Source organism: Kogia breviceps, chromosome 16 (genome assembly GCF_026419965.1).
Source record: "Kogia breviceps isolate mKogBre1 chromosome 16, mKogBre1 haplotype 1, whole genome shotgun sequence".
Lineage (NCBI taxonomy): Eukaryota > Metazoa > Chordata > Mammalia > Artiodactyla > Physeteridae > Kogia > Kogia breviceps.
This window is the reverse complement of record NC_081325.1, coordinates 78,829,049-78,851,947: the sequence shown is the minus strand read 5'-3', so window position 1 is coordinate 78,851,947 and position 22,899 is coordinate 78,829,049. Positions and strand designations below refer to the sequence as shown.

The window sequence follows — 22,899 nt, the reverse complement described above, 5'->3', positions numbered from 1 at the left end:
TCGGGGACGCGGGGCTGGCCGTGTCCTCACCGCATGGGCGCCAGCACTGCCCCCGTCTCTCCAGCCACAGCCCTCGGGACACTTCAGTCAGCCACAGTCAGGAAGAAAGGAGGAACTGCCACATCCCTCAGGAGACACGACTCCGCTCAAGGCCTCAACCTCGCACTGCAACGTTCACGGATGTCTTCGACCAGCGTGAATAAAACACTGAGCTGCCCCATCTAACCTGACAATCTGACCCTTTTTCCGAAAGTCAAATCCATAAAATCTGTCTCAACTTCTAGGATCCGGGAGAAAGGCAAGGAACGCCCTCGGCCTGGCTCTCTCGCCGTGGGCGTGTCCGCGAGGGCATCCAGCCTGCATCCGTCCGTCCCCGGCTTCCCTGTGGCGCTTCGTGACCTTTCGGGGATGCGTGTGTTTGCAAAGTTCACGTTTTGTAAGGAAGGACTTGCACATTAAAGGTCGTGGGTACGTTTCTTCTAAAGACAAGGCAAGGCACAAACTCTCTCCCCACCACTGGCCGCGTCCCCGGAACCTCCTTCCTCGGCTCCGCCGCTGGGCAGCGGCAGGACAGGCGCTGGGGGCCTCGGCGGGTCCCGCGTGCACTGCTGGGCCTGGACCCTCTCCTCCCTCCAGAGAAGCGCACGGCTGACGGGATAAAATGAGCTCCGGACAGCAATGCCGAATCAGAGGGACACACAACTTGTTTAAAATGCCCATGCGCACTTTATTAATAAAAACTAACAGTGCCAAGTTAAACAAGTCAAACAATTAAAGTCTCTTTATTCCACAAAATATTACAGAAAAGTTTGTTTGTGTTCCAATAAAAAGACTATTATTTTAGAACAGGCAGCTAACAGCAACTGTGCAGTTAATGGTTCTTGGTGAATAAGTTTTAAAAGAGACTACTGCCTGTCCCGAAATTCCTTTTTCTTTTTATAAAAAAAGAACTATTAAAAATGATTGACAAATTTTGAGTTAAAAAACTGTTAAAACATTCTCTATATTTAATTTCAACTTTATAATAGATTACAGGAAGATGCTTACGAAACAAATACAACATTTGTTTCAGTACATGTCTTTAAATGACAGACTTATAAGTATGTAAACAACTATATAATAAAAGTTCCCAAACACTGCCTGTAAGAAATCAGGCAAATTTTACCATAAGCAATAAACCATTCCAAGCTTTCAGTTTCCATAGCTGCACCAGCATGGCAGTAAACTTTTACCAAACCAAACAAACAGAAACAAAAAAAGAACTTCGCAATTCGTTGGCTGCAACACAGAGCAAAACCAAAGTAGAAACCCGATGGAGTCACGCAGTCAATATAATTTAAGGGAAATAAAGTCGTAATAAAACGTCGAGAAGCAGAGCCTCGCCATCTGCCGGTTCCGTGCTGCGTCCCCCTCGGCGGCTGCCTCGGGCCCGCCGGGCAGCAGGGCCTTTATCTCCCTCGGCGCGGACGGAGCACAACGTCTCCAGCAAACTCGGCAAGAACTGTGAAGGGGCGAAATGAACTCTGAATTTCAAAAAAACAGCAAACGAAAACACAAAATCCGAAAGAGTAAGTAGAGGCCGTGCGTCGCCCTCAAACACGGCGCAGCTCGTCAGGACCCCGCGGAGAACGGCGCATTGCTTGTCGGCGGCGCATGCCGAGCCCGGCGGCGCAGCGAGCTCTTCTTGGGAGGAGGACAAAAGAAACAGAAAGACCCACGTTAGCAGAAGTTCTTCTCCCCAGACGTGTCCCTGGAGCCGACGGGGCTCAGTCCTCCTCGTTCTCGTTGAAGTCCTCCTCCTCCTCGTCATCCTCCCCGACGTACGACACGGGGGTCTCCACCCGGGACCCGCTGTACTGCGACCCGCTGGAGCTCGTGGCCAGCGCCCCGTCCGCGCCGTTTGCCAGGTCACTGCAAGGACAGGAGGTGTCAGTGGCCGCGTCTGCAGCGCCAGAGACGGTCCGGCATCCCCGGGAGGTCTGGGTGTTCTCAACGACACGAACAGAAACGGAAAACCTCACCCACGTGCAGCGCAGAACCCAACACTCCCGAGGCTGACGTCACCCGTCACGCCCCCTTCACACATCACCACTAGACGAGGGGCTCCGGCAGGGCCCCGACACTGAGTCCTCCCCGTTTATCATCACGTCGGAAGCGAGACTCAGGCGCACCAACCGGAGAACCCCCGAGACTCTCCTCCCAGGCCTCTGCCTGTGACTTCCCCGACCTCCCTGAGAGGTGGGAGCCGGGGAGTAAAGGGGCACCCAGCGAGCGGGTGCTGGCGTGTGCGTGCAGCCGTGCACGTGCGTGTACCCGCACGTGAAAACGCAGTCCCAGGCCCCCCCCTCAGCTCCTCTGGCGTCCGTGCTGAGCCAGGAAGCTGAGGGTGACGGCCACGTCTTACTGCAGCCTGTGCCTCCGGGACGGCCCCGAGGACCCACAGCTCTTGCGGGTTTTATTTTTTGGAATGCCACCTGACGACGGCCCCTGGGGCGGGCCCAGGCGGGGACCACGGCCCCAGGGGGCCGAGCTGTGGGGCTGGGCTCTAGAGCAGGCGGGGCTTGCCCAGCCCCGCGCCCTCGTCTTCCAATGGGTCGCTGGAACCCACCTGCGTTTGCATCACGCTCCTGGGAGCCTCATCCGGAAACACACGACAACCTCTGGTCGCCACAACTGGGGCGGGGGGCGGGGTGTGTGTGCTGGCATCTGAGGCCGAGGGCACAACCCAGTGCCCCACAAGGCATGGGCAGCACCCACAGCAAAGGGTGGTCTGGCCCAAAATGTCAACAGGCCCACGGGCGAGACCCCGGCCTAGAATGGAGAGGCTTTAGGAACCGGAATCCTGGGCAAAGACCCCGGGCTTCAGCCACCGCCCGCGTCCCAGCACAGCGCACACGAGACGCAGAGGGTCAGCTGCGGTCGGTTACGGTCCCGGGGCAGCAACGGGAGGTGGCCACGCCCACCGCGAGGGGAGGGGAGGCGACGTTTCTTCTGAGCTACAACTTGCTCAGGCACCGTCACAAGTCATTCAGTGTCTTCACGTCTGAGCCGAACAGCAAGGGAAGGTCCCGAGGGGACCCCGACCTGGGGCTACAACTTGACACTGGTCATCCGGGCTCCAGACTCGGAGGGGGCCTGTCTCCACGCGGAGACGCAGTGGCACCCCTGGGGGGCCTCACAGCATCCTCTCTGCGCCCGACCTGCGGCCTTGAACCGCTCTCCACAAAACGGAGGAGCTTACTTGGCAAACCCAGAGTCTGTTTAAAGATAACAGGACACGAAAGGGTCAGAACCACCCTGGAAACGCGGCCGTGATACACTGGCATCAGACGGCACGGGGCAGGGGGACGGTGATGACTGAGTGAAAGGGCTCTTGTCCCGCCACGCGGGTCAGGACCCTGAGGCCTGCGGCGCCACAGAAACCCCGCAGGCCGGAGCTGCACAGATTCCCAACGTTAAAGGCGGTTTGCCGTTAGCAGGAAAGCACACGCATACATCTTGATACCTTTCACTGGTAGGTACTGACGCTGCTCTTGGACAAAGTAACCCCACATCTAGGAAGCGCCAGCCTGGAGACCAAGCCAGGAAGAGTGGGAAACTGAGCCATCAGGAGGCTCGTTGCAGCTTTTCGTGTAACTGGGAACCGGCTAAACGTTCAGCCCGAGGGCAGCCCAAGGAACAAAAATGGCCTTTGTGAAAACAGCGTATCCACCACTAAGGTCAGAATCTCTTCTGAGATGGTAATGGCTTTGCTTCCCTCTTTGGAAAACCTGACAAGAGCCTCTGAAATGTAATCAGTAAAGAGAATTTCTTAAAGAGGAACGTTTAGGAAATACCCAAATTCCACCTCTCGGTAAAACGGGTGTTCAGATTTTACAGACTGGGCTACACACACAGCGGCAGATTCAGAATTAAAAACGGAACCAGGGGCTTCCCTGGTGGCGCAGTGGTTGAGAGTCCGCCTGCCAATGCAGGAGACACGAGTTCGTGCCCCGGTCTGGGAAGATCCCACATGCCGCGGAGCAACTAAGCCCGTGAGCCATGGCCGCTAGGCCTGCGCGTCCGGAGCCTGTGCTCCGCAACGGGAGAGGCCACAACAGTGAGAGGCCCGCGTACCGCAAAAAAAAATAATAATAAAATAAATAAATAAATAAAAATAAAAAATAAAAACGGAACCAGCCGCAGTCAAAACCCAAACGGGTGCAGACACCCTGGGGCCTCCCTCAGCCCCGCCGAGGTCGACGCAGACCCAGTGGACGCTGGGACCCTCACGGGGCGACCCCGCCCCTCCCTCGGGGCCACACGGTCGCCAGGCAGGCACTGCACGGGGACCAGAGGACACGGTGCCCACAGAGCCCCCTCAAAGGTGTGCACACGTGACTTATCGGTCAATTCCATTCTGCTGGACCTACACTCTGCTGATTTCACTTACACTGTAAGAAACTGAACATTTATTGATATTTAGAATTGATATAAATATGTATAACACATAATACTCCATAAAAAATAAACTCACTGTTTTGTCAATACTTAACGTTGGTATTACTTTACATCTATCTTCAAAAAACTAAGACAAACCCTGAGGCCTGACATGCTTCTGTTCTGTGCGACTGCTAGGTCAAAAGTCAAATACACACGGATTTAAATGATAAAGCTCCTTCGAGAACACAAAATACACTCAGTACACGGTAACAGTAACGTGAAAAAAAGGAACAACATTATATGCGTATTGTGACTTCAAGTGTGTTAAGAAAAAAATGTTTAAAAAGAGATGGAGAAATAGCCTGTCACTCGGGCTGCCGGCTGTGGGGTTCAGGTGGCTTTGCCTGCACTTCACTGAAGTACTTTTCAAAAAAATAAAAGCCACGTACTACTTTTAATCTTTAGAGGAAAGAAACCAATCAGAAAAAACAAATCTCCTTTGCCCAGAGGACGAGCTCTGAGTGACTCTGGCGGGGAGGGGGCGTCCGGAGGGGGGGGAGGTCTGCCCCGCACGGGGAGCCCCGTCCTGAGCGGCCGAGCAGCGGTTGTTCACACACGACTCCGGGTGTCCAGCTGCCAGGTGACAGTGGCCCCACCACCCCCAGGCCCCGCCGGGGATGGCAGTTACCTGGCAGACAGCCTTGTGCCGTTGGCAGTTGAAACTGCCGACGTGACAAAGACACCACCGAGTGATCCCTGAGCCATTTCTGGAAAGAGAAAGAAAAGAAAGCACATTTCACAAAGCAGAGACCGCAGGAAACCGGCCCACGAGCCGAGACAGGACGGCTCTCCAGCCGAGGCCCCTCGGGCCGCCCGGCGCCGCGCCCGCCACCAGCCAGAAGGCAGCCCGCCGGCTGGGCCCGGCTGCCGGACCAAGCCGTGTGAAGACAGCACGGAAGTCCTCCCTTTACTTCTCTGAATCGGTGCAGCCACTGACGGCGCGACCGCCGTGCCACGGAGGGGCAGCCATCACCATAGCGCAGAGGTGGGGCCCAAGGGGAGGAAGGACCTATGTCGACCCCCGTCCTGGACGCAGCCGTATCGCCAAGAACGGGGGCTGGGGTCCCACAGGGCAGCTGCTGGCATCAAAAGGGGGTGGGAGGCGCCACTTTCACTGGACGCTCTGAGACCAGACGCCCACGTATTCTGGGCCGCTTGGGAGCGCTCAGGGAGTAAACCCACACCAGAGGCGCAGGGGCAGCTTCTCCTCTCTCACCACAAAGCCCTTCCCCTCGGTGGCCGGGACCCCCCCAGCTCAGCCAAGGAGCTGGCAGAATGGACGCCGGGGACCCAGAAGGCTCCCCACACCTGCCGTCGGGGGCAGGCCCAGGGCTGCTGAGACGACGCTTTTCTCGGTCACTCTGCTGCAGTGACTAAGCCACTCTCTGGGGTAGGGTCCGCACCTGCCACGCTCCTCACAGACCTGGGGCCCTACCTGGAAGGTGAGGTCCTGACGTAACACCTGCAACGTACGACCCACACGGCTTGGCCTTGTCGCCGCCCCCCCGCCCCACCGTGTCCCGAGGGGCCACGGCCCCGCCAGATGGCACCCTGTTGCTGCCGCACCGGCACCCCACAGCCCGCCACCGTCCCACGTCCCATTTGTCTCCGCTCTGGGCACCGGGCGCGAGCCAACCCCAGCGGAGGGGGCGGGCATTCCATCCAGGACGGAGCGGACCTGTCACGTAGGGTTCCAGCGCCTTCGGCACCAAACTTCTCGCCACCTTCAGGTCGTCGGCAGAGCAGCTCCCGGACTCCAGCCCGCAGGCCATCCCCATGCGTTTCAGCACCTCGATGTCATCGTGGATTTCAAACGTGTTGTCAAAATTAAACAGGTACTCAAACCTAGAGGAGGGACATCATCGTCAGAAGAGCGCCGTCTCCACGACAGAGCTGGACACCTGGCTCGGGGGCCCCGAGCGGGACACCCCACTCACCCCAAATCTCCCTCAGCCACACGACCCACCAACTCAGAACCAGCAACCGGGGGTGCAGGCGGCACCTACGCAGCCTGGGGCTGCCGGCTGCCCCGGGACGGGCCCCGGGCACCGCTTGCTGTCCTGACAACAGTCCTCCTTCTCAAGGAGACACACAGTCAGGGAGGGGAGGAGGACACCTGCAAGGTAATTACGCTGAAATGGTCGTACTTGGTGGCTATAAGTGAGACACGCAGCAAATCACCCAGACGGGCCGCTTTCTCTCCGCCCCCGCCCCCCGACCAGGCGTCTTCACGCGGCCAGGGCCCTTCCCACCACGACCTACTTGTCGTTGGAAATGCTGCAGTCGATGACGGTCTTCTTGCTGGTGTTTACGATGATGAAAGGCAGGTGGATGACGGAGTTGGCGGGGGGCGGCCGGCCGGCCCGCTGCTCCGCCTGGCGGTTCCTCTGCACCAGGTTCTTAAAGGCGATTTGCTAAAAAGATGCACGATTGACGCGCACCCACACCTGCCGCCACCGGCCACCTAACCCCGCCCACCTAACCCCGCCCGGGCGCCCTCAACGGCCCTGCCCAGCACCCGCTTAGAGACCAGAGCGGCCGGGGGGTGCCACCCAGCGGAGAACACATGTCCAAAACCCAAACGCCCGGAGCGGGGATGACGGGGACACGCGCCCACGCCACCAAACATTAATCACCCCGCCTCCACGGCAGGCGCTGCATTACCTGCAGGATAAGCTCTTGGAGCTGTGACTGTTTCTGCTTTATTCTTTCCAGCCTTCTCTGTCTCTCCACCTTCCAAGACAAGCCATCGACATAGACATCATCACAATTGGTTTTCACAGCGTATTTTAAAATCCAAGGCAACACAGGGTCACCGAGGAAAGGTCCTCGCCAAAAGCGTGTGCCCCGGGCCTGACGGTGGGGCAGCAGAAGAACCCAGAATGTGGCCGACGCTGCGGGCACAGGCCAGTTTCTCTTAATCTCAAAACTACACAACCTTCTTCCGTCTTCTGGACACGGCTATGGTATCTTTTTGAAAACCCCACAAACTGGGATGCAGAGTTCACGCACTGGGGGCAACCCCCCGGGTCTGGGCCGACTGCCCTGCCACCAGCGTCCGCAGCCCCAGACGGACGGAGGGTCGCCGTCAAGTGGGAAAGCACGGACGTGATCAGGGGCTTCAGGACACGGGGACACCTGCCCCCGACCGCCGCCCGACACGCAGCCAGGGGCCGGTGGTGCGGATGACCGAGGTCTGCCAGGGGCGCGCGGCGGCCGCGGGGCTGCAGGTACCTCCAGGTTCTGGCACTCCTGGGCCGAGTTGGTGGGCAGACCGATCCACTTGATCTCCTTCTTCTCCTTGGAGATGATGTTCATGGCCATCAGCACGTTCAGGGCGTCGTAGACTCGCCGCCTGATGTTCTTCTGGTCGTAAGCCTGGCGGAGACGGAGGGGGGTTTCCAGACGGCCCAACACCTGGACACACTCGAGGCTGTGCCCCGGCCGCGCCCCGCTCGGCCGCCAGCCCAGGCGGGGGGCGTCGCCACGGGGAGGTGGCCGACACACGGGGCTGGCGCTGGCGCGCGCCGTGCAAGCACCAGGGACACGGGGGCGTCACCACACCAGCGGGCCGGGAGACCTCTGCAAGTGCTTTCAGAGCTTCTCTGCATGTCTGAGGCCGTTGGAGACACAGACAGTGGGCCGGGGTGCCCCGCCCCGCGCACCGGCCCCGCCGCGCACACCCTCACCGACTCGTTCGGCAAGATGTGGTTGTCAGCGGCGCTGAACTCTGCCACCAGCTCGTCCGCCACCTCGTTGTAGGACGTGGTCCCCTTCCGCTGCACCTTCTCGCAGACCTTCATGGAGAAATGCCTCAGCCCCTTGCCGTTCTTCTCCCCTTTCCTGCTACGCTTCCTTCGAAGACACAACAGAAGGGCAGCGGCCTCAGCACACGGCGCCAGCCCGGGATCCAGACCCGCCTCCTAGGACCGGCGGGCGCCTCGAGGGGGTCCCGCGGGCTGCACTCAGCCGAGCAGGGACGGGAGCCTGGCTCCGTCTCCCCGTCCAGGGACCCACTCCTTCCTTTAAAGGCCGGAGGACAAACTTAAGTGGCCGGACCTTACACGTGTATCTTCAGCTCTCGGGAAAAGTGGGGCACGTGACCCAAAGGGCAGACCCCAGGACACGTCTGATGTGTATCGGGACGCCAGACAACGCTGCTTCTTAAAAAGATGTCGACCGACATCAGAAGTTATGGAAGTTCTGCTGCAAATGTAGGAATCTGGGGGCAAACGTGAGCCGGCTGAGAGGAGCCAGTGCAGACACCCTGATGGCCAGGTGGCCGCCGGCGCCCAGCGCTGAGGCTGGAGCGCTTTCCCCTGGCGGGGGGCCCCAGCGGCCGACCTTCCTGAGTCGCCACAGCGAGGAAACGGTCGCCCCAAGTTTCCAACTGACGAATCTCGGGAGCTGATGATTTTTGCTTTAGAACAAATACAGACACGATTCTACAGCTTCGTTTTTGTTTGTTTTTAGGGAAAGTTGGTTGCACAGCTGACCTCTGAGGAAAATCGCTTTCATGTCACTTTGCTTTTGGAGGAAAGGATCAAAGGAACAGGGTGGTGTGGCCATCACACAGGGCTGTCCCCATGGCCATGTTCAGCTGTTTAGGAGAAGCTGCCGAGAAACCCGCCACGTTTATTGGGGTTCGAGAAACGGTACCTTCTGGTACAGACAGTGCAAAGTGTGAAAGTTACCGCTGCGTTAAGAAGCCAGAGCCCACCCCCAAAACCACAGTGGAGCCGCCACCCCCAAAACCACAGGGCGGCGTGGTCCACGCATCTACTCCGGGCACGCGCTGGCCAGCGCCCGATCCTCTGGCGTGCTGGCGGCCGCGCAGCCAGAGGCTGGGGGGTAAATTCTAGGCAAGTGCTCACCCGGCAGACCAAGGTGAGGGGTCTGAAGGCTGGTTCTGGGAGACAAAGTGAGTGTTAGGGGTGTGTGGGCTTCCTACCACGATAGTGTTTGGCGCTGCAGGTCTCTGAGGCGTACCAATTACCTACAGTCAAAAAAGACAATTCAGAACAGTCAGAATCTCCCCCACACGATGCTGCCGCTTCATCATTTCTCATCACCTACAGCCGCCGCTGAGCTTTCTTAGCCACAAAGGTTAGAGAGCAGTCACGTGAGCACCCATGGGGGACGCCCGGAGCCCCGGGCAGCGGGGGACGCCCAGCGGCCCGGCCGGGCCCGGAGGAACTCCCAGTGGGGCTCCCACGCTCCTCTTTGACCTGCTTCCCTCTCAGTGGCACAAGACAGGACAAAACTCTATGCTTCAGCGGTGCTCAAACGAGGCCCAAAAATGAAGGAAAAAAGGAGCGCAGGGCTAGCGAGGCTGGCTGCAGTGCCCCACCAGGCCACCCAGCCAAGCGGGGAGCCCCGGGCACCCCAGACAGCACGGGGCCGAGGAGCAGCAATGGCACCGGGGCAAAGGCAGGGGTCCCGCCGCCCCCAACACCCAGACACCCATCCCTGCACAGAAGGCTTGTCTTGTGACACCAAGCGCTCAGAACTCTGGTGCCGTCAATCGACGGTCACACGTGAGCGGGGGACACGGGGACCCTGCCTCATCGAGCCAAGTAAAACTCTAGCTTCCCGAAGATCTCGTGCCCGGCCCAGGAAACCGCTCAGAAGCACCGTTTTCTGGTGACTGAACGGTGATGTCGCCGAACGTGTCAGCACTGGGTCCCCAGCACGGGGTGCGTGGACAGCAGGCTGTGTCCAGGCTATTTTAAGCTGGACACGCCCGCTAGTCCGCTGCTTAGTGGGATAAGGGTTACCTGCCGTGGCCCCGGGACAGCTGACCTGGCACGTTGCAAATTATCCCTAAGCCCAGGTCACCTGTCAATGTTAATGATCCGCAAACCACAGAAAGAAAAACAGCTCAGCTGAATTTCATTCTTTTAATTCACGTTCCCAGTGATTAAAGCACCGTCACAGTGTTTTTCAAACTGTAGGTCACTCATCCAAAAGACAGGGAATCAAATAGCAAGTGCTGTGGAAAGTGAAAAAGGATGGAAAAGGATGAATTCCCAGAGGTGAGGGCCTCACGGGTGTGCGCTGACGGGGTCCCGGTGGGAGGCGCGTGCAGCCAAAGCCCGCGGTCACTGGCTCGGGAACCTCGAGACCCGTCCCTCTCAGCACTCAGCCCGCTAAGTCCTCGGGAGAGCAGGCTCAGGGCGCCGGCCCAGCCCTGCGTGGCCGGCAGAGGCCAGGCTGCTGCAGCTCCCCCCAAGAGGGGGGCCCAGCCTCGGGGTCGCTGCCCCAGTGGACACAAGCGCCCACCTCACCGTCCCGCCCGAAGGACACCTCCCGTGGGTTCCACTGTTCTGCAAGGAGAACAGAGCACCAGGCACACAGCGGGCGCCCAACAGGTGCCCAGTGCAAGGGCAGCCTCCTTGGACAACAGGGCAGGTGAGTGGGGAGCACGCCCCGGGCTGGCGGCGGCTGCCCACAGCCTCGTGGAGGACACCGCAGCTTCTCTCCCCTCACTCCCCTATTTTCACTATTTTCCATGGACTTCCCTCCCGTGGGAACCTGCCAGCTCTTCTGCTTTTAGCCCTCTGTCTGTAGAGACGGACAGGCATCTGTGGCAGAGCAGCTTTAACTCTCAGAACTGGGATTCTGGGAAGAACACACTTCCATAACTAGCTCGGCTCCGAGACGGCTTAGGGCAAGTCAGCAGTGGAACTTCAGGTGGATAAGCTGAAGGTCGGAAAGGCACCGACAGAAAACTCTTCACGGTAGCCTTCTCCCAACTATTTAAAACTGGCACTAACGACAGAACTGTTGCTATAATCACCAAGCTATTCTCAGACGTGACTCTGCTATAACGTAACGCACAGTACCTATAAGAGAAAATGATGTGAATTGTAACCTCTATCAGAAAGACGTTTACTGACTATCTGTGATGTGCCCGGTAAGGCCTAGGACCCCCACACACCACGGATCTGAAAAATCACAGCGATGCCGCCGAGCAGACGTGGTCACGGTTCACCGACGGGGACGAGGCGACGGGCAGCAGCCGCACAGCTGCCGGGGGGCCGCCTGGCGGGGCGGTGGGCGGTGAACGCCCCTCCTCGCGTGGCCCCGTGGAGCCCGCGAGTCCCGTCGCGAAGGGAGCCACCGAACCCCACAGGTGGGAGCTGACGGGCCGGTGAGAGTCCTTGGAGGAGAGGCGCCTGGCACGGTCCCAGGAGCGCAGGCCCGCCTCTGACCCCCTGCCATCGGCCAGGACGGGCAGGGAAGCCCCCGCCCTGCAGCGCCTGACAGCCGGCAGAGCCCTGACCCCACCGCGAGGCCCGCACGGACGCCCGTCTCGTGTCCCGGGCCGGCAATCGGCCCACCCTGAGGAGCGGCCAGCCCGCACCAGCTCGGGCCCGAGCGCACGCGTCACCCCAGGAAACCCCGTCAGGGCAGACACGGGGCCAGCGCGGCCGGCGGGGAAGCTGCCCTGGCCTGGCCGGGTCCTGCCGTCCAGCGGCGCACACAGGAAGGCCCAAGCCAGGGGAGGACACACGGCACTTGCTACGTGCTCCTGAAACCTGCGGGCACAGGAAGGGAAGCCACAGGGCCAACCGTGCACCACCCTCCGGGCCTTACCACTTGCTGAGCGATGTTGACATTGGACTGCCCGAACGTTTTTGGCAAGAGCTGCTTCCCAAGCGTGTTGACTGTGGAGGGATGGACAGCCACTAAGGACACCACACCTGCAACGCAAGGAGACCAGAGGTCACGCCTTTCCTGAACTGAGGCTCAAAGTGTCGGCGTCGGGGTGATGGTACTCCTCGGAGACAGCCCTACTGCCCCTCTCACCGGGCCAGACCCCCGGGCCGCTGCGGGTGCCTCTGCGAAGCCCGATTCTCAAATCTGAGGGGGCTACATCCACGCTGCTGCTCTCCCTACGACCGCCCCTCCCCGCCCCTGTGCCCTCGCATCCAGGGACCGGGGGCTCCGGTGCACCCAGGACGTCACCAACCTATCCGGCCCCTGGGGGCTGTCTGCCCACCGACAGAATGTTCTGCTGGGACCACAGGCCCCGAAGCCAACAGCTCTTCAAGTCTGCAATTCTAAGACAATTACAGAACTTCACAGTTGGAATTAACTTGTATTCCAACACCTCTCTGTGTGTTTACAACCTGGCGTGGAAATCTAACGATCTGCTTCTCCTCGAGAAGAAGAATCCGTTTCTGTTTCCAGGAAGAGTGACTTGTGAGGAACTGCCACCTCTTTGAACACTCAGATAACCCAGCACAGAGCTGGGCAAAGACCTCAGCGGGGACGGCAACTTTCCTCCCCTCGACACAGGCCTGCTGAGAGCACTGTGTGCCCAGCACCAGCCTCGGCCCCGGGGACACAACAGTGAACCCCTTGCCCCGCCGACACCAGAGGGCACGCGTGCCCGGGGGGGAACCAGCGGGCGGCCGGGTGCACGAGTGTCCTGGAAGGGCCGGGACGGTCGCAGGTGAGAAGACATGGATTTCCAGCCCCACTTGAGGGAGGGAGAAAGCCCCGTGTGGACAGGACCCCCGGTTCCCCTGAAGCGCACGGGCTCCGGTCCCCGCAGGGCTGGTGGCAGGGGTTCTACGGGCAGGGAGCCTTGCACCACGCTGCCACCCGAGGGCGTTTTCCTTCACTTCCACCAGGTTCAGCAAGAGGGACAGACATGGCCTTCCGTCTGGCCTGGTCTGAGGTCTCATTTTTGAACTCTTCACAATCCATGCATTTTAAATAAATTTCTTCAAATTCCAGTAAACAATGAATTTTGCTGCTATGTACGAACAATGAATAATTTCTATTAACCTAAGTGGACGAAAACAGATCTGCATCCTTCAACTGCCTAAATATTAATATTTTTACCAATCAACACCAAAAAAATTTAAACTATTGGCTGTAAGCAAAATAGGTTTATCTGCTTTGAGTTTTTTGTATTCCTCTAAAAATAGAGATCTGTATCTTAACAAAAACCAATATTTAAAAAATTGTTTTAGATATGAGAAACATATTTTAAAAGAACACAAAATTATTCTGTTTTGCACTGAGAGATTTAAAATACACTTAGGCAATTAAACATATCACGTTCAGATTTATGTACAGATGAGTAACTAGTACGTTTCCAAAAATACAGAATTGGTTATTTTCACTAAAAAGAGTAACTTTTTGTTCAATTTGCAAACGATTCCGTTTTCAACCACCTGTGAGCACGGAAGCTCGCCGTGCCTGAGCCCAGAGCAGCTGCCCAGCAGGGCTCCTGGCGCCGGCCTTTAAAGCCCATCTGTCCGTCTTTACGTGGAGGCCACATCCACGGAGGGCTGGGCGGCCACCTCGCCGCCGGCCTGCACGTCCGGCTGCGACACTCAGCCGCTACCCGGGCTCCCACCTTTGCCCAGCTCGGGGGGGAGGACTCGCGGGTGGACCGGGCCAGCCCCTCCTCACCTGCACCCGCGCCGCCTGTCCCACCCCGGGGATCTTCCCCTTGCGTGTTACCGTGTGAGAAACGCTACAAATAGAGGGGCGTTTTGCAGGCAGCCTCACGCCAGTACACAGCACGCACAGAACCACGACTACCATTTCACTCTCTGCCGAAAAGCTCCCCCCCTCCACCCGGGCAGCAGCTACCGCGCTCACTCAGCGTTCACTCCGTTCTCCACGCTTCCCACACACGCCCACGAATCCAAGAACAACGTGAGTGCTGTTTACGGGCCTTTAAATCTAGAAGATAGTACATACTGTACACATTCTGCAACTCTGATTCTGCTGTTTTTGAAACGGATCCACAGAGAGATCTAGCTGACTTCCTCTAAGGCTGGGCCGATTCCATTTTAATGTCATATAACATGTGTAACTATACAAACATACAATGTAATCTCTACGTGTTCCTGGGGCCGAGTGCCCCTTCTCCAAGGGGACCTGGGTCCCAGGTGACCTGCGTCACGGGATTCAGCCCAGCACTGGCCCGCGGCTGTCCTGCGGCACGAGTGCATGCATGTACACACCCCAGCACCCTCTCCCAGCTTTCGGACAGCTGTTGACTCAGCTGAGATTTGCCACTTTTGGTCAACATCCGGCACGGAACGGCATTCCCCTTTTGGTTTAATCTGGCCAGAGAAATCAGAATGTTTTACACATTTTCCTAATAAAGGTGCCACACACAACCCACTTACGGGGGCGGGGGCCTAACATCTCAGCCACAGGGGGGGTTAAATTATAACACAAGCTAGGAATTTGCTCCCTAGAAGTAACATAGCTTTAGCCATAAAATGTACTACAAAGCCTTTCTTAAAGGAACTACCAAACAAAATATTTTCAAATATAACATTATGAATTGAAGAATTCCTTTCAAAAAAATGAGTTAAGATTATATACTGTCTGACCTGTTATAACCACTCACAGAAAAAGGATTCTAAAAATATTACATAGTTTTATCATTAGTAACCATATCATTAATATCCATAGGTTTTAAGATACCTTAAAGGATTAAAACGTGAGGTTTAGAGTTTTCTTGAGAATAATTTTAAGCAAACATTTTAAAATTTCCAGAACCTAATGTCTGAAGAGTTACTATCTGCCTGCCACACTACAAATACCCCGTGGGCTAATGCGGCCCAAGGGGTCAGGGCAAGGCGGCCACTCCGCACGCTGGGTCTTCCAGCCCCGCCAGCCGCGGGCGTTACTGGCCCTGGAAGAGCCCGGCGGCGTCCTCGGTCCTCAGGCATCAGCAGGAGCTGCCCCCCTGGGCCATCACAGCGGCCACACCCGCCCACGTGGACACACCACCCACGGGCAGGCAGGCCCTGCGGGAGCTCCTGCATAAACCAAGGGGCAGCACCTGAGGGCCCGGGGCACCTTCTGGCCGTCTTGGCGCCCTGACCCCGGCCACTCCTGGGCGGCCCCCCATCAAGTCCTGGGAGCAGCCTTCCACCTCCTCGAGAACCGTCCCCATCTGGAACATCCTCTGAGCCCCCGCCCCGCCCCAGGGGGCCACAATGGGGAGGGGCACCTCGTCCTCCTACAACAGGCCTCCCAGCAATACCGGAAGCTGAGTTCACCCTGCAGGCGTGTGTCTGGAGAGCAGGTTCCGAGTCTCAAGAATCGTAAAGTGACACCAAGCCTCCAGCCACATGTCACTACTAAGTTTTCACCTCTGCTGCCTGAGAAGCCCGTCCTCAGGCTGAGGGACAGCATGAACCGGAGGGACCCGCGTCCCCAGAGGACGCCCCTCACCAGTGAGATGAGGACCCGCCCTGGGAAACAGCACCTCCCGGGCGTGGAAGATGGTGGCCTAGACGCACCCGGTACTCGGGTGCTCAGAGATGCCATCGGGCCACAAAAGGTGGCACCAGATGTTGCCGGGAGAGGACGACGCAGGTCCCAGGACACCACGTGTCAGATGCTCCCGAGGAAAGTGCACTTAAACACACATTCACGTCTTCAACTGCACCCTTGGGTACGATCAGAACTTTTTTTCAGCGAACACATATTGTTTGTAAGATGAAAACTCTCCAATTTGAGAGGCAACAGCAAGCGCAACGAAGGCAGACACAGATCAGAGAAAGGAGGGCCCTGCAGCTGTGGCCCTGCACGGCACGGCCTGGTCCACCCGGCATCACAGGCCAGCACCTCGAGGCGGGCGTCCTTCTGACCCAGCAACTCCACATCTGGGAGACCGGCTCAACCACACCCACTAGCAGGCGTCCATCCCGTGTCCCTTCAGGGAGGAAACTGCAAAGCTTGGGGCCCCTGGGAAGAGGGGCTGCAACGCCCTGCCCCACCCCCGCCCCTCAATCCCAAGGGTGCAGACAGACGTCGAGGCCCATTCAAGACACACCGCGGACGGGGAGACGCCGCGCTCTCCCGTGGGCACCACACACCCGCAGGTTTGCGGTGGGCTTGATGGGCGTCGGCGTGGCTGCCCTGAGGCGGAAGGAATATCCCTGCCCTGCGCTGTGTTCTCTTCCCAACGCTTTTCTACTTTTCCCGAAGCTCTGCACAGAGCACGCAACTTACAAACCAAAATAAACTGGGGCGCTGACCCCGGTCCTTCGGGGGCTCCAGGCAGGCAGCTCCCCACGTGGGGCTCCCAGCGCTGACAGGGGTCTTCACGTCAGGGGAACTCACACCCACCCCACACTGAACACACTTATCCAGAGACGTGCCTTCCCGAGACGGCTGCCCTTACCTTTTCCAGGACTAAGGTTCTGGTCTATGAAGACCTTGAGTTCCCCGTTGGCTTCAATTAGACCGGCCTGCGGGGGCAACAACAACACAGTGAACACGTGTCGGGAGCGCGACAGTCAACCTAGCAACCCGCCGCACGCACCCTTCGCGACGCACCTCAAAGGGCCCTTGCGGTCCCCACGCAGCCGCGAGGCTCGGGGGCTCGTGCTGTCTCACCCACCGTGATCGGCTCGTCAGCAGCAGGAAAACGATCCTTTCAGCCTCCGAAGCTCAGCCCTTGGGACACCGTGCAACGCTTCCCTTAGTCATCAGTTAGGTCACGTGTCATTTTACATTGGGGGTCGGCGATGGGCAACCACGGGCGGGCCACCGCGAAAGGAAACGGGTGCTCTGGCCCGAGAACAGCGCCTCTGGCTCCGTCAGAGCGCCGCACACGGCGCTGCCAGCATCAGGACAGATCCCCTCTGTGCGTGGGGGACGCGGGCCTGGGGCCCGGGGCGCGTCCGTCCCCGCCCTTCGCGGCCACGGGACGCACCCAACACCCCCCGGGGCCCCCCTGCCTCGTCCCGGGGCAACCAGAGGGGCACAGGGCGGCACCTCACGGTCAAACGCGCCTGGGGCACCAGCATGACGGGCCGCGTGCCCGGCACGTGCGACCTCGGAGGGCTCGGAGCACCACCCGAACTGTCACAGTGACGGCCTCGGGTGAGACACGCTGGGGACCCAGACCTCCTCGGGCCAGCCATGGCACCGCCCTGCCCCCCCGCGTCAGGCCTGTATGGCAGCAGCCTCCCCGCGACTGAGAACAGCCAGAGCTTCCCTACCCCACCCAGCGTCAGGAGGGGCGTCTGCCTAGAGTGGGGCCCGAAATCCAGCTCTCCCGACCGGACCCGGCCACCAGACACGGATACGCGTGCGTGTGCACATACAGACGCACACGGACACACACGCACGTAAACACACACACACACACCGATGCACACCACACACTCACACGTGCATATTATACACAGCAACGCACACCTCACACGCGCCTGCAAGAGCCGGGTGTGAAAACAAAAGCTAATGGAGACCCTGCCCAGCGCCCCCCGAGACCGGCTGTGGAGAAGCCCACCTCAGCCCTGTGCCAAGGTGGGGCTGGACGGGCACGTCCGTGAGGCGCTCAAATGCACGCACGTCCCCCACGGTAGGCGGCGGAGCCCCCCGACCTGCTGAGGCCCCAGACAAAGGCAGGCCCCCCAGGGGAGGGGCCCCCCGCCAGCCAAGCCCAGCAACGCCCCGTGGCCGTTTCCTGACCCCAAGAAGACGAGGGGAGGACCAAGTGCCTGACCACAAGGACCACCGCGGATCACGGCTGGGGAGCCCGCATCTCACAGGTCCCAGAAACGCCCCAGTAACGCAGGCTCGGAACCCCAGAGCGAAGACCCGCCACGGCCAGGAAGGGCCGTATAAGGACACGCACCTGACAGAGGCGAGGAGAGAGCCTGGTCCCCTCGCCTGGACGGCAGCATCAGGCAGGGGGCCCCAGGCCCCCCGCCCATCCCTCTGGCTTCTGTGTCCCCCGTCCTGCTCCCCCAGAGCTGACTCTGCGTGGACGCTGCAGCCGCAGAGCAGAGACCCGATGCGGACATGCTGGCTGGCGGTCGAGGAGGTCTGCCCGCCCCCATGACGAGGCCGGTGCCCGGGTGCAGCCCGCCCTGGGGACCAGAGTCCCCTGCGCCGAGCAATGCCGCTGCCCCCATCGGCCAGGCCCCCGACGCCCCCAGCCTGCTCGGTTCCCACGCTCGGCCCGCGGCGACGTGACCCACGATCGCTCGGCAGCTCACGCCCAGGAAGCCCCGCGCTGGGGCGCTCGCCCCCCAACCCGGACGCAGGGCCCGCCCTCCGTTCCTCGGCCGCAGGCTCTCCACAGCGGCTGCCCCGCCAGAGCCGACGGGCACGGCCTGTCCCGCAAACTGCTGAGGGTGGGGCAAAGGGTCATCCTTCTCTGCCAGCCCCAGCCTCCCATCTAAGCCAGGGGGACCTGGCCCAGGAAACGCAGGAGAAGCAAGGCAGATGGCTTACAAGCTCTGGACCAGAGCTGGCTCCGCGGCGACCCTGCACAGAAGCGTCCTCCTGACCCTGGACGCCACGCCACCTGCACCCCCGAGCCTCTCACACTCCAGCGGGGAGCCAACGCGGAGACGTGGCCAGAGCCCACGACAGCGCCTGCGTCTCCCGCCGGTCCCCTCGCGGACGTCTGGGCCACTGCAGGGCCCCCCACCGGTGCCAGCTGACCCCCCGTGGTGACGTCACCCAGAGCCACGGATCAGGCTCCGCCGCCTCCAGAGACCCCCCAGAGCTGCCAGGTGCTCGGCCCTGATCTCCCAGCAGGGGCGAGAAGCCTGTGACACCCGACACCCGACACCCGACTGAGGCCCAACGGCCCGGAGAAGCCCGTCGCCTCACACGGACGGCCACGTGGACAGCGGCCCGCACCCAGCCAGGCTCCCAGGCGCAGAAACTCCCTCTACTTGCCAACACAACGTGTCAGAATCAACGAGGAAACCCAAGCTCGCCTGCCCGTGACGGAAACTGAAATACCTGAGAAACCCTTCCTTCAGACAACCTGAAGCACAGCAACACGCAAATGTCCCACCAGCCCCGAGGGGACCTCCTCGCTGAGCCTGCAAGACCAGCCTGGGCCTGGAGCCTCAGAGCCGAGCGCCGGCCTCGGGGGGCTCCCGCCCTCACCGGGGACCGGTGGGGACCACGGACTGCGACCCACAGCGGGGTCGCCCGTCCTCCTGCGCCGCTCGATCGGCGTGCTGCGAGGACACCGAGGCCCCCCCGCGGCGGCCGCCTCACCCCTCGGACGCCACCAGACCCGGGGACGGACCTCTCAGCAAGGCCACCCGCACCCGACCCTCCCCCGCTGCTGGGGGAAGACATGTTTGTTACTACTTTCAGCCACTGAATTCTGGGGTCATTGCTCCCACCCAGAGATGATGCTGGTTACAGGTGTCCTCAGGACATAACCAAGAGCTGCTGGTCACCAACCGGCCGTCACTCCGGGGGCAAACTTCACAGCTGTGGGCAGCCGCAGCCATGGCCCCTGGATGTGACGCGACCGCAAACCATCAAAGACATGCAGTCACAGCCCAGCAAGTTATCAGGTTGCCTGAGCCCAGAGGAGTGCCTTCTGAGGGACTAAGTGAGCAGCGCTGACCCCGGGTGGGCGGGCGGCAGCCACAGGAAAGCAGCTCAAGATGTCACCGCGACAGCATCAGAGCAGGGCAAACCCCCGAGGTCACCCGCTGCCATGACGACTCCGACTCGTCCTTCTAAGCGCCGGAGACGCTGCGCACACACGTCCCCCATCAACCCTGAACCCAAGGCCCCTCTCGCCCGGCTCTGTAGGAAGGTGACAGAAGTCGTCTGTGGGCCCGAAGGCGACTCCGGCCGACACCCTAGCCCGCCCCAGGCTCCGTGTGGGGACAGCGTCTCCGCACCGCCCCTGCCCTGCAGGACACTGCCCCAGAGCAGGACAGAGCGCGGACAGCGCCGGCCTCGCGAGAGGAGCCGGTCCACCCCAGGCACGCGCAGACTGGCCGTGGGCGTCGCCACCCACAAGCCACCCTCCACCCCGAGTCTCGGCCGCAGACTTTCCTAAAACACCCGCTTCAGGAGCAGGAGCCCCAAGGGCAGCTGGGAGTCTAAGGAAGGCCTCGGGGCCTCTCCCTGCACCTCGCAGCCCAGAGGCTACGACCTCAGGGCCTTGACAACAAGCATCAAGACACAGGTGGCACTTTACCTTTAAGAGCTATTTCTGAAATTGCAGTTAATTGGAACGTCGGTGCTCTGGACTTTCTTCCTGACAAAATCTTCGTATTTAAGATGCGAACCTGGCTTCCTCCAGGGAAACACCATGCTGCTGAATCCATTACATGTAAACCAACAACAAAGGCACTCGTTTGCCATAACTAACCTTAGTTTTTCTTAGAAAAACCATATTCAGCCTTTTGTGTTTGTAGTTAATAGAAAAAGTCGGTTACTCAATTACAGTAGGTACAGCTACCCCATTCACAGTAGCAACGATGGTAAAACACGTGTTCCCAAAACACACAATGCCGCTAGAAGGAGCTGAACCAATTAAGAACGAAGTGAAAAGCTGACAACTATTTTACTGAAACTAGCAAACCTTCCTAGTGCTGACACCACCACGCTCCAGGCTTGAGAGATGCCAAGTGGGGCCCCAGCTCGTCACATGCCCCCAGGAGGCGTGACCTGGCCGGGCCCTGCGGCATCTCCCCCCCAGCCTGCCCCGCTTCACCTTCCGGCCTCCTTCGCCGGACATCGAGGATTCCGCACAGCCCAGGGCCCGCCCACCGGGGAGGCCGCGAGCAGGGAGCTCGGGGCGGGGAGGGGCGGGCGCCGAGGGAGGCGGCTTGCACGCACGCGCCCCTCACCTCAGCGACCTCCTCCTGACTCGTCCCGAAAGGCTGTGGCACTTCCCGAGCCACACGGCACACCCAGCGCATCGGTGCTGCCACGGGGACGAGAGACAAAGACGAAATCCATCGGCGCTGGCCCTCGTGGAGATCGTGAGAAAACCTAGCCCACGGCATTGCTTAACATCAGCACTGACGCGCACACAAGCGAAACATTAGGTCCTTTCACCACAGCAGTCGCAGGAGCAGCCCTAACATAAAAGGACATGGACCCCGAAGAACACTGCCCCCCTCGCCGAGGGACACGCACCCTGAGCGAGCCAGGCCCCCCGCCTGCGGGACTTCGCGCCCTGCCCAGTCCCCTCCCCCGAGTGCGGCCTGACCTAGTGGCCGAATCTGCAAAGGCCAGGGCAGGTCACAAGGGACCAAGTCGCCTGCCGGCTGGCTCACCGCCCCTCCCACCTGTGTCTTGTGTCCGTCTCTGTCTCTGTCTCCCCCTGTCTCCTCGGCCCCCCCACTCGCTCTCATGATGTGAGGGCGACAGGCAGCCCCCGGAGGCCTCGGGGACCATCGAGGACACCTTTGGGTCCCGTGCTCCTGCCGCAGACGCCACGGGTGACAACACGGCTCTCCAGGTCCCTAGACTCTGGGTGACGTGCTACGGAGCGGACCGCGGCCACCTGCCGCTGAAGGGCCACCACGGAGACACTATGAACCGACAAGGCCGGAGCACCGGGGCGAGGGCTGAGGTCCGTCACGTGAAGAAAGACTCCAGGTGGAGAGCATAGCTCGGGAGGCTGCGTCTGGAACCTCAGATCCAGCTCCTGCCACAAACAACACAGAACAGGTGAAACCGGCCCCGGGCGCTCGCAAGGCGGTGCAGGGGAAGCTGCCTGAACGGGTGAGGACCCAGGGCCACTTCCACGTGAAACACCCCACGGGGTCCCGGTGGCCGAGCCCCTCCGGGTCTGGGACCAGCGGGGAGACACTCGGGAATCACCGTTCGGGGTATTTCTCTTCTTTACTTATTTGCATTATTTGGGGGGGGGTACAGCTGACGTACAACATCATACAAGTTTCAGGTGTAAAGGGTTCTCGCCTTCGAGGGACACGTCCTGGAACATCTGATGCCACGACGGTAGCAGTGTAACCAGTCCCGGGGGAGGCAGGACGGTGGGACAGCCCTGAACCGAGTCGCTCAGGACGCGACGGGGACGCCGGGCCATGGTCACGGCCCCTCCACCCCTGCACACGTTTGAGGCGCCCACGAAGCCTCCTCTAATCATCCACGTTCGTATCTACCAACACGAAAAAGTCCGGGACAAACCCGCGGAGAAAAACAGCAGGAAAAGAACGTCTGAGAGCACTTATGCAAACCCGTGCGACGGATGTGTAAGTTATTCCCAAAACAACCTCCAAAATCTAACAGCAAGCCCACCCTGGACTGTGATTTCAGATGACTCTTCACTTTCTTTCTGACTCTACATGGATTTTTATAAACCCTCTACTTCCGTAACTGGGCGAAACATAAGGCTACTGCCGCTTCCTCGCCAGAGGATCCAGAGGCCCCAGGATCCCAAGACCCAGGAAGCACGAGGTTGGGGGGCTGCAAGCCACGGCTCTGAGGCCGGGATCCCCCCCCGCGACCCCCTCCCCCATCCACAGAGAGGAAACCGGGTGGCGGCCAGAGCCCCTGCGGCCCCAGCCACGGCCCCAGCGAGCGGCCCCAGCCACAGGCAGGGCAGCACCGGCCACAGGTCTGGAAAGGAGACGGACGGCGAGCGCCCACGCTTCCCGCATCAGGCCCAGGGTC

General features: G+C 60.0%; 1 protein-coding gene across 4 annotated transcripts in view; it reads right to left on the bottom strand.

Annotated features, from left to right (window-relative positions):
* Positions 1 to 766: 766 nt before the first annotated feature.
* The window catches only part of TFDP1 (transcription factor Dp-1), a 30,326-nt gene continuing 8,193 nt past the window's right edge, over positions 767 to 22,899 (bottom strand). For all 4 annotated transcript variants that reach the window (XM_059041543.2, XM_067016173.1, XM_067016175.1 and 1 more), the window contains exons 3-12: positions 16,658 to 16,724; positions 12,082 to 12,188; positions 9,357 to 9,478; positions 8,172 to 8,337; positions 7,717 to 7,860; positions 7,147 to 7,215; positions 6,745 to 6,896; positions 6,161 to 6,327; positions 5,111 to 5,189; positions 767 to 1,911 (exon numbers count right to left, since the gene is read on the bottom strand). In XM_059041543.2, coding sequence (XP_058897526.1) covers positions 1,767 to 1,911; positions 5,111 to 5,189; positions 6,161 to 6,327; positions 6,745 to 6,896; positions 7,147 to 7,215; positions 7,717 to 7,860; positions 8,172 to 8,337; positions 9,357 to 9,478; positions 12,082 to 12,188; positions 16,658 to 16,724 — 1,218 coding nt within the window. In that variant the 3' untranslated portion in view covers positions 767 to 1,766. The remainder of the gene's footprint in view (positions 1,912 to 5,110; positions 5,190 to 6,160; positions 6,328 to 6,744; positions 6,897 to 7,146; positions 7,216 to 7,716; positions 7,861 to 8,171; positions 8,338 to 9,356; positions 9,479 to 12,081; positions 12,189 to 16,657; positions 16,725 to 22,899) is intronic.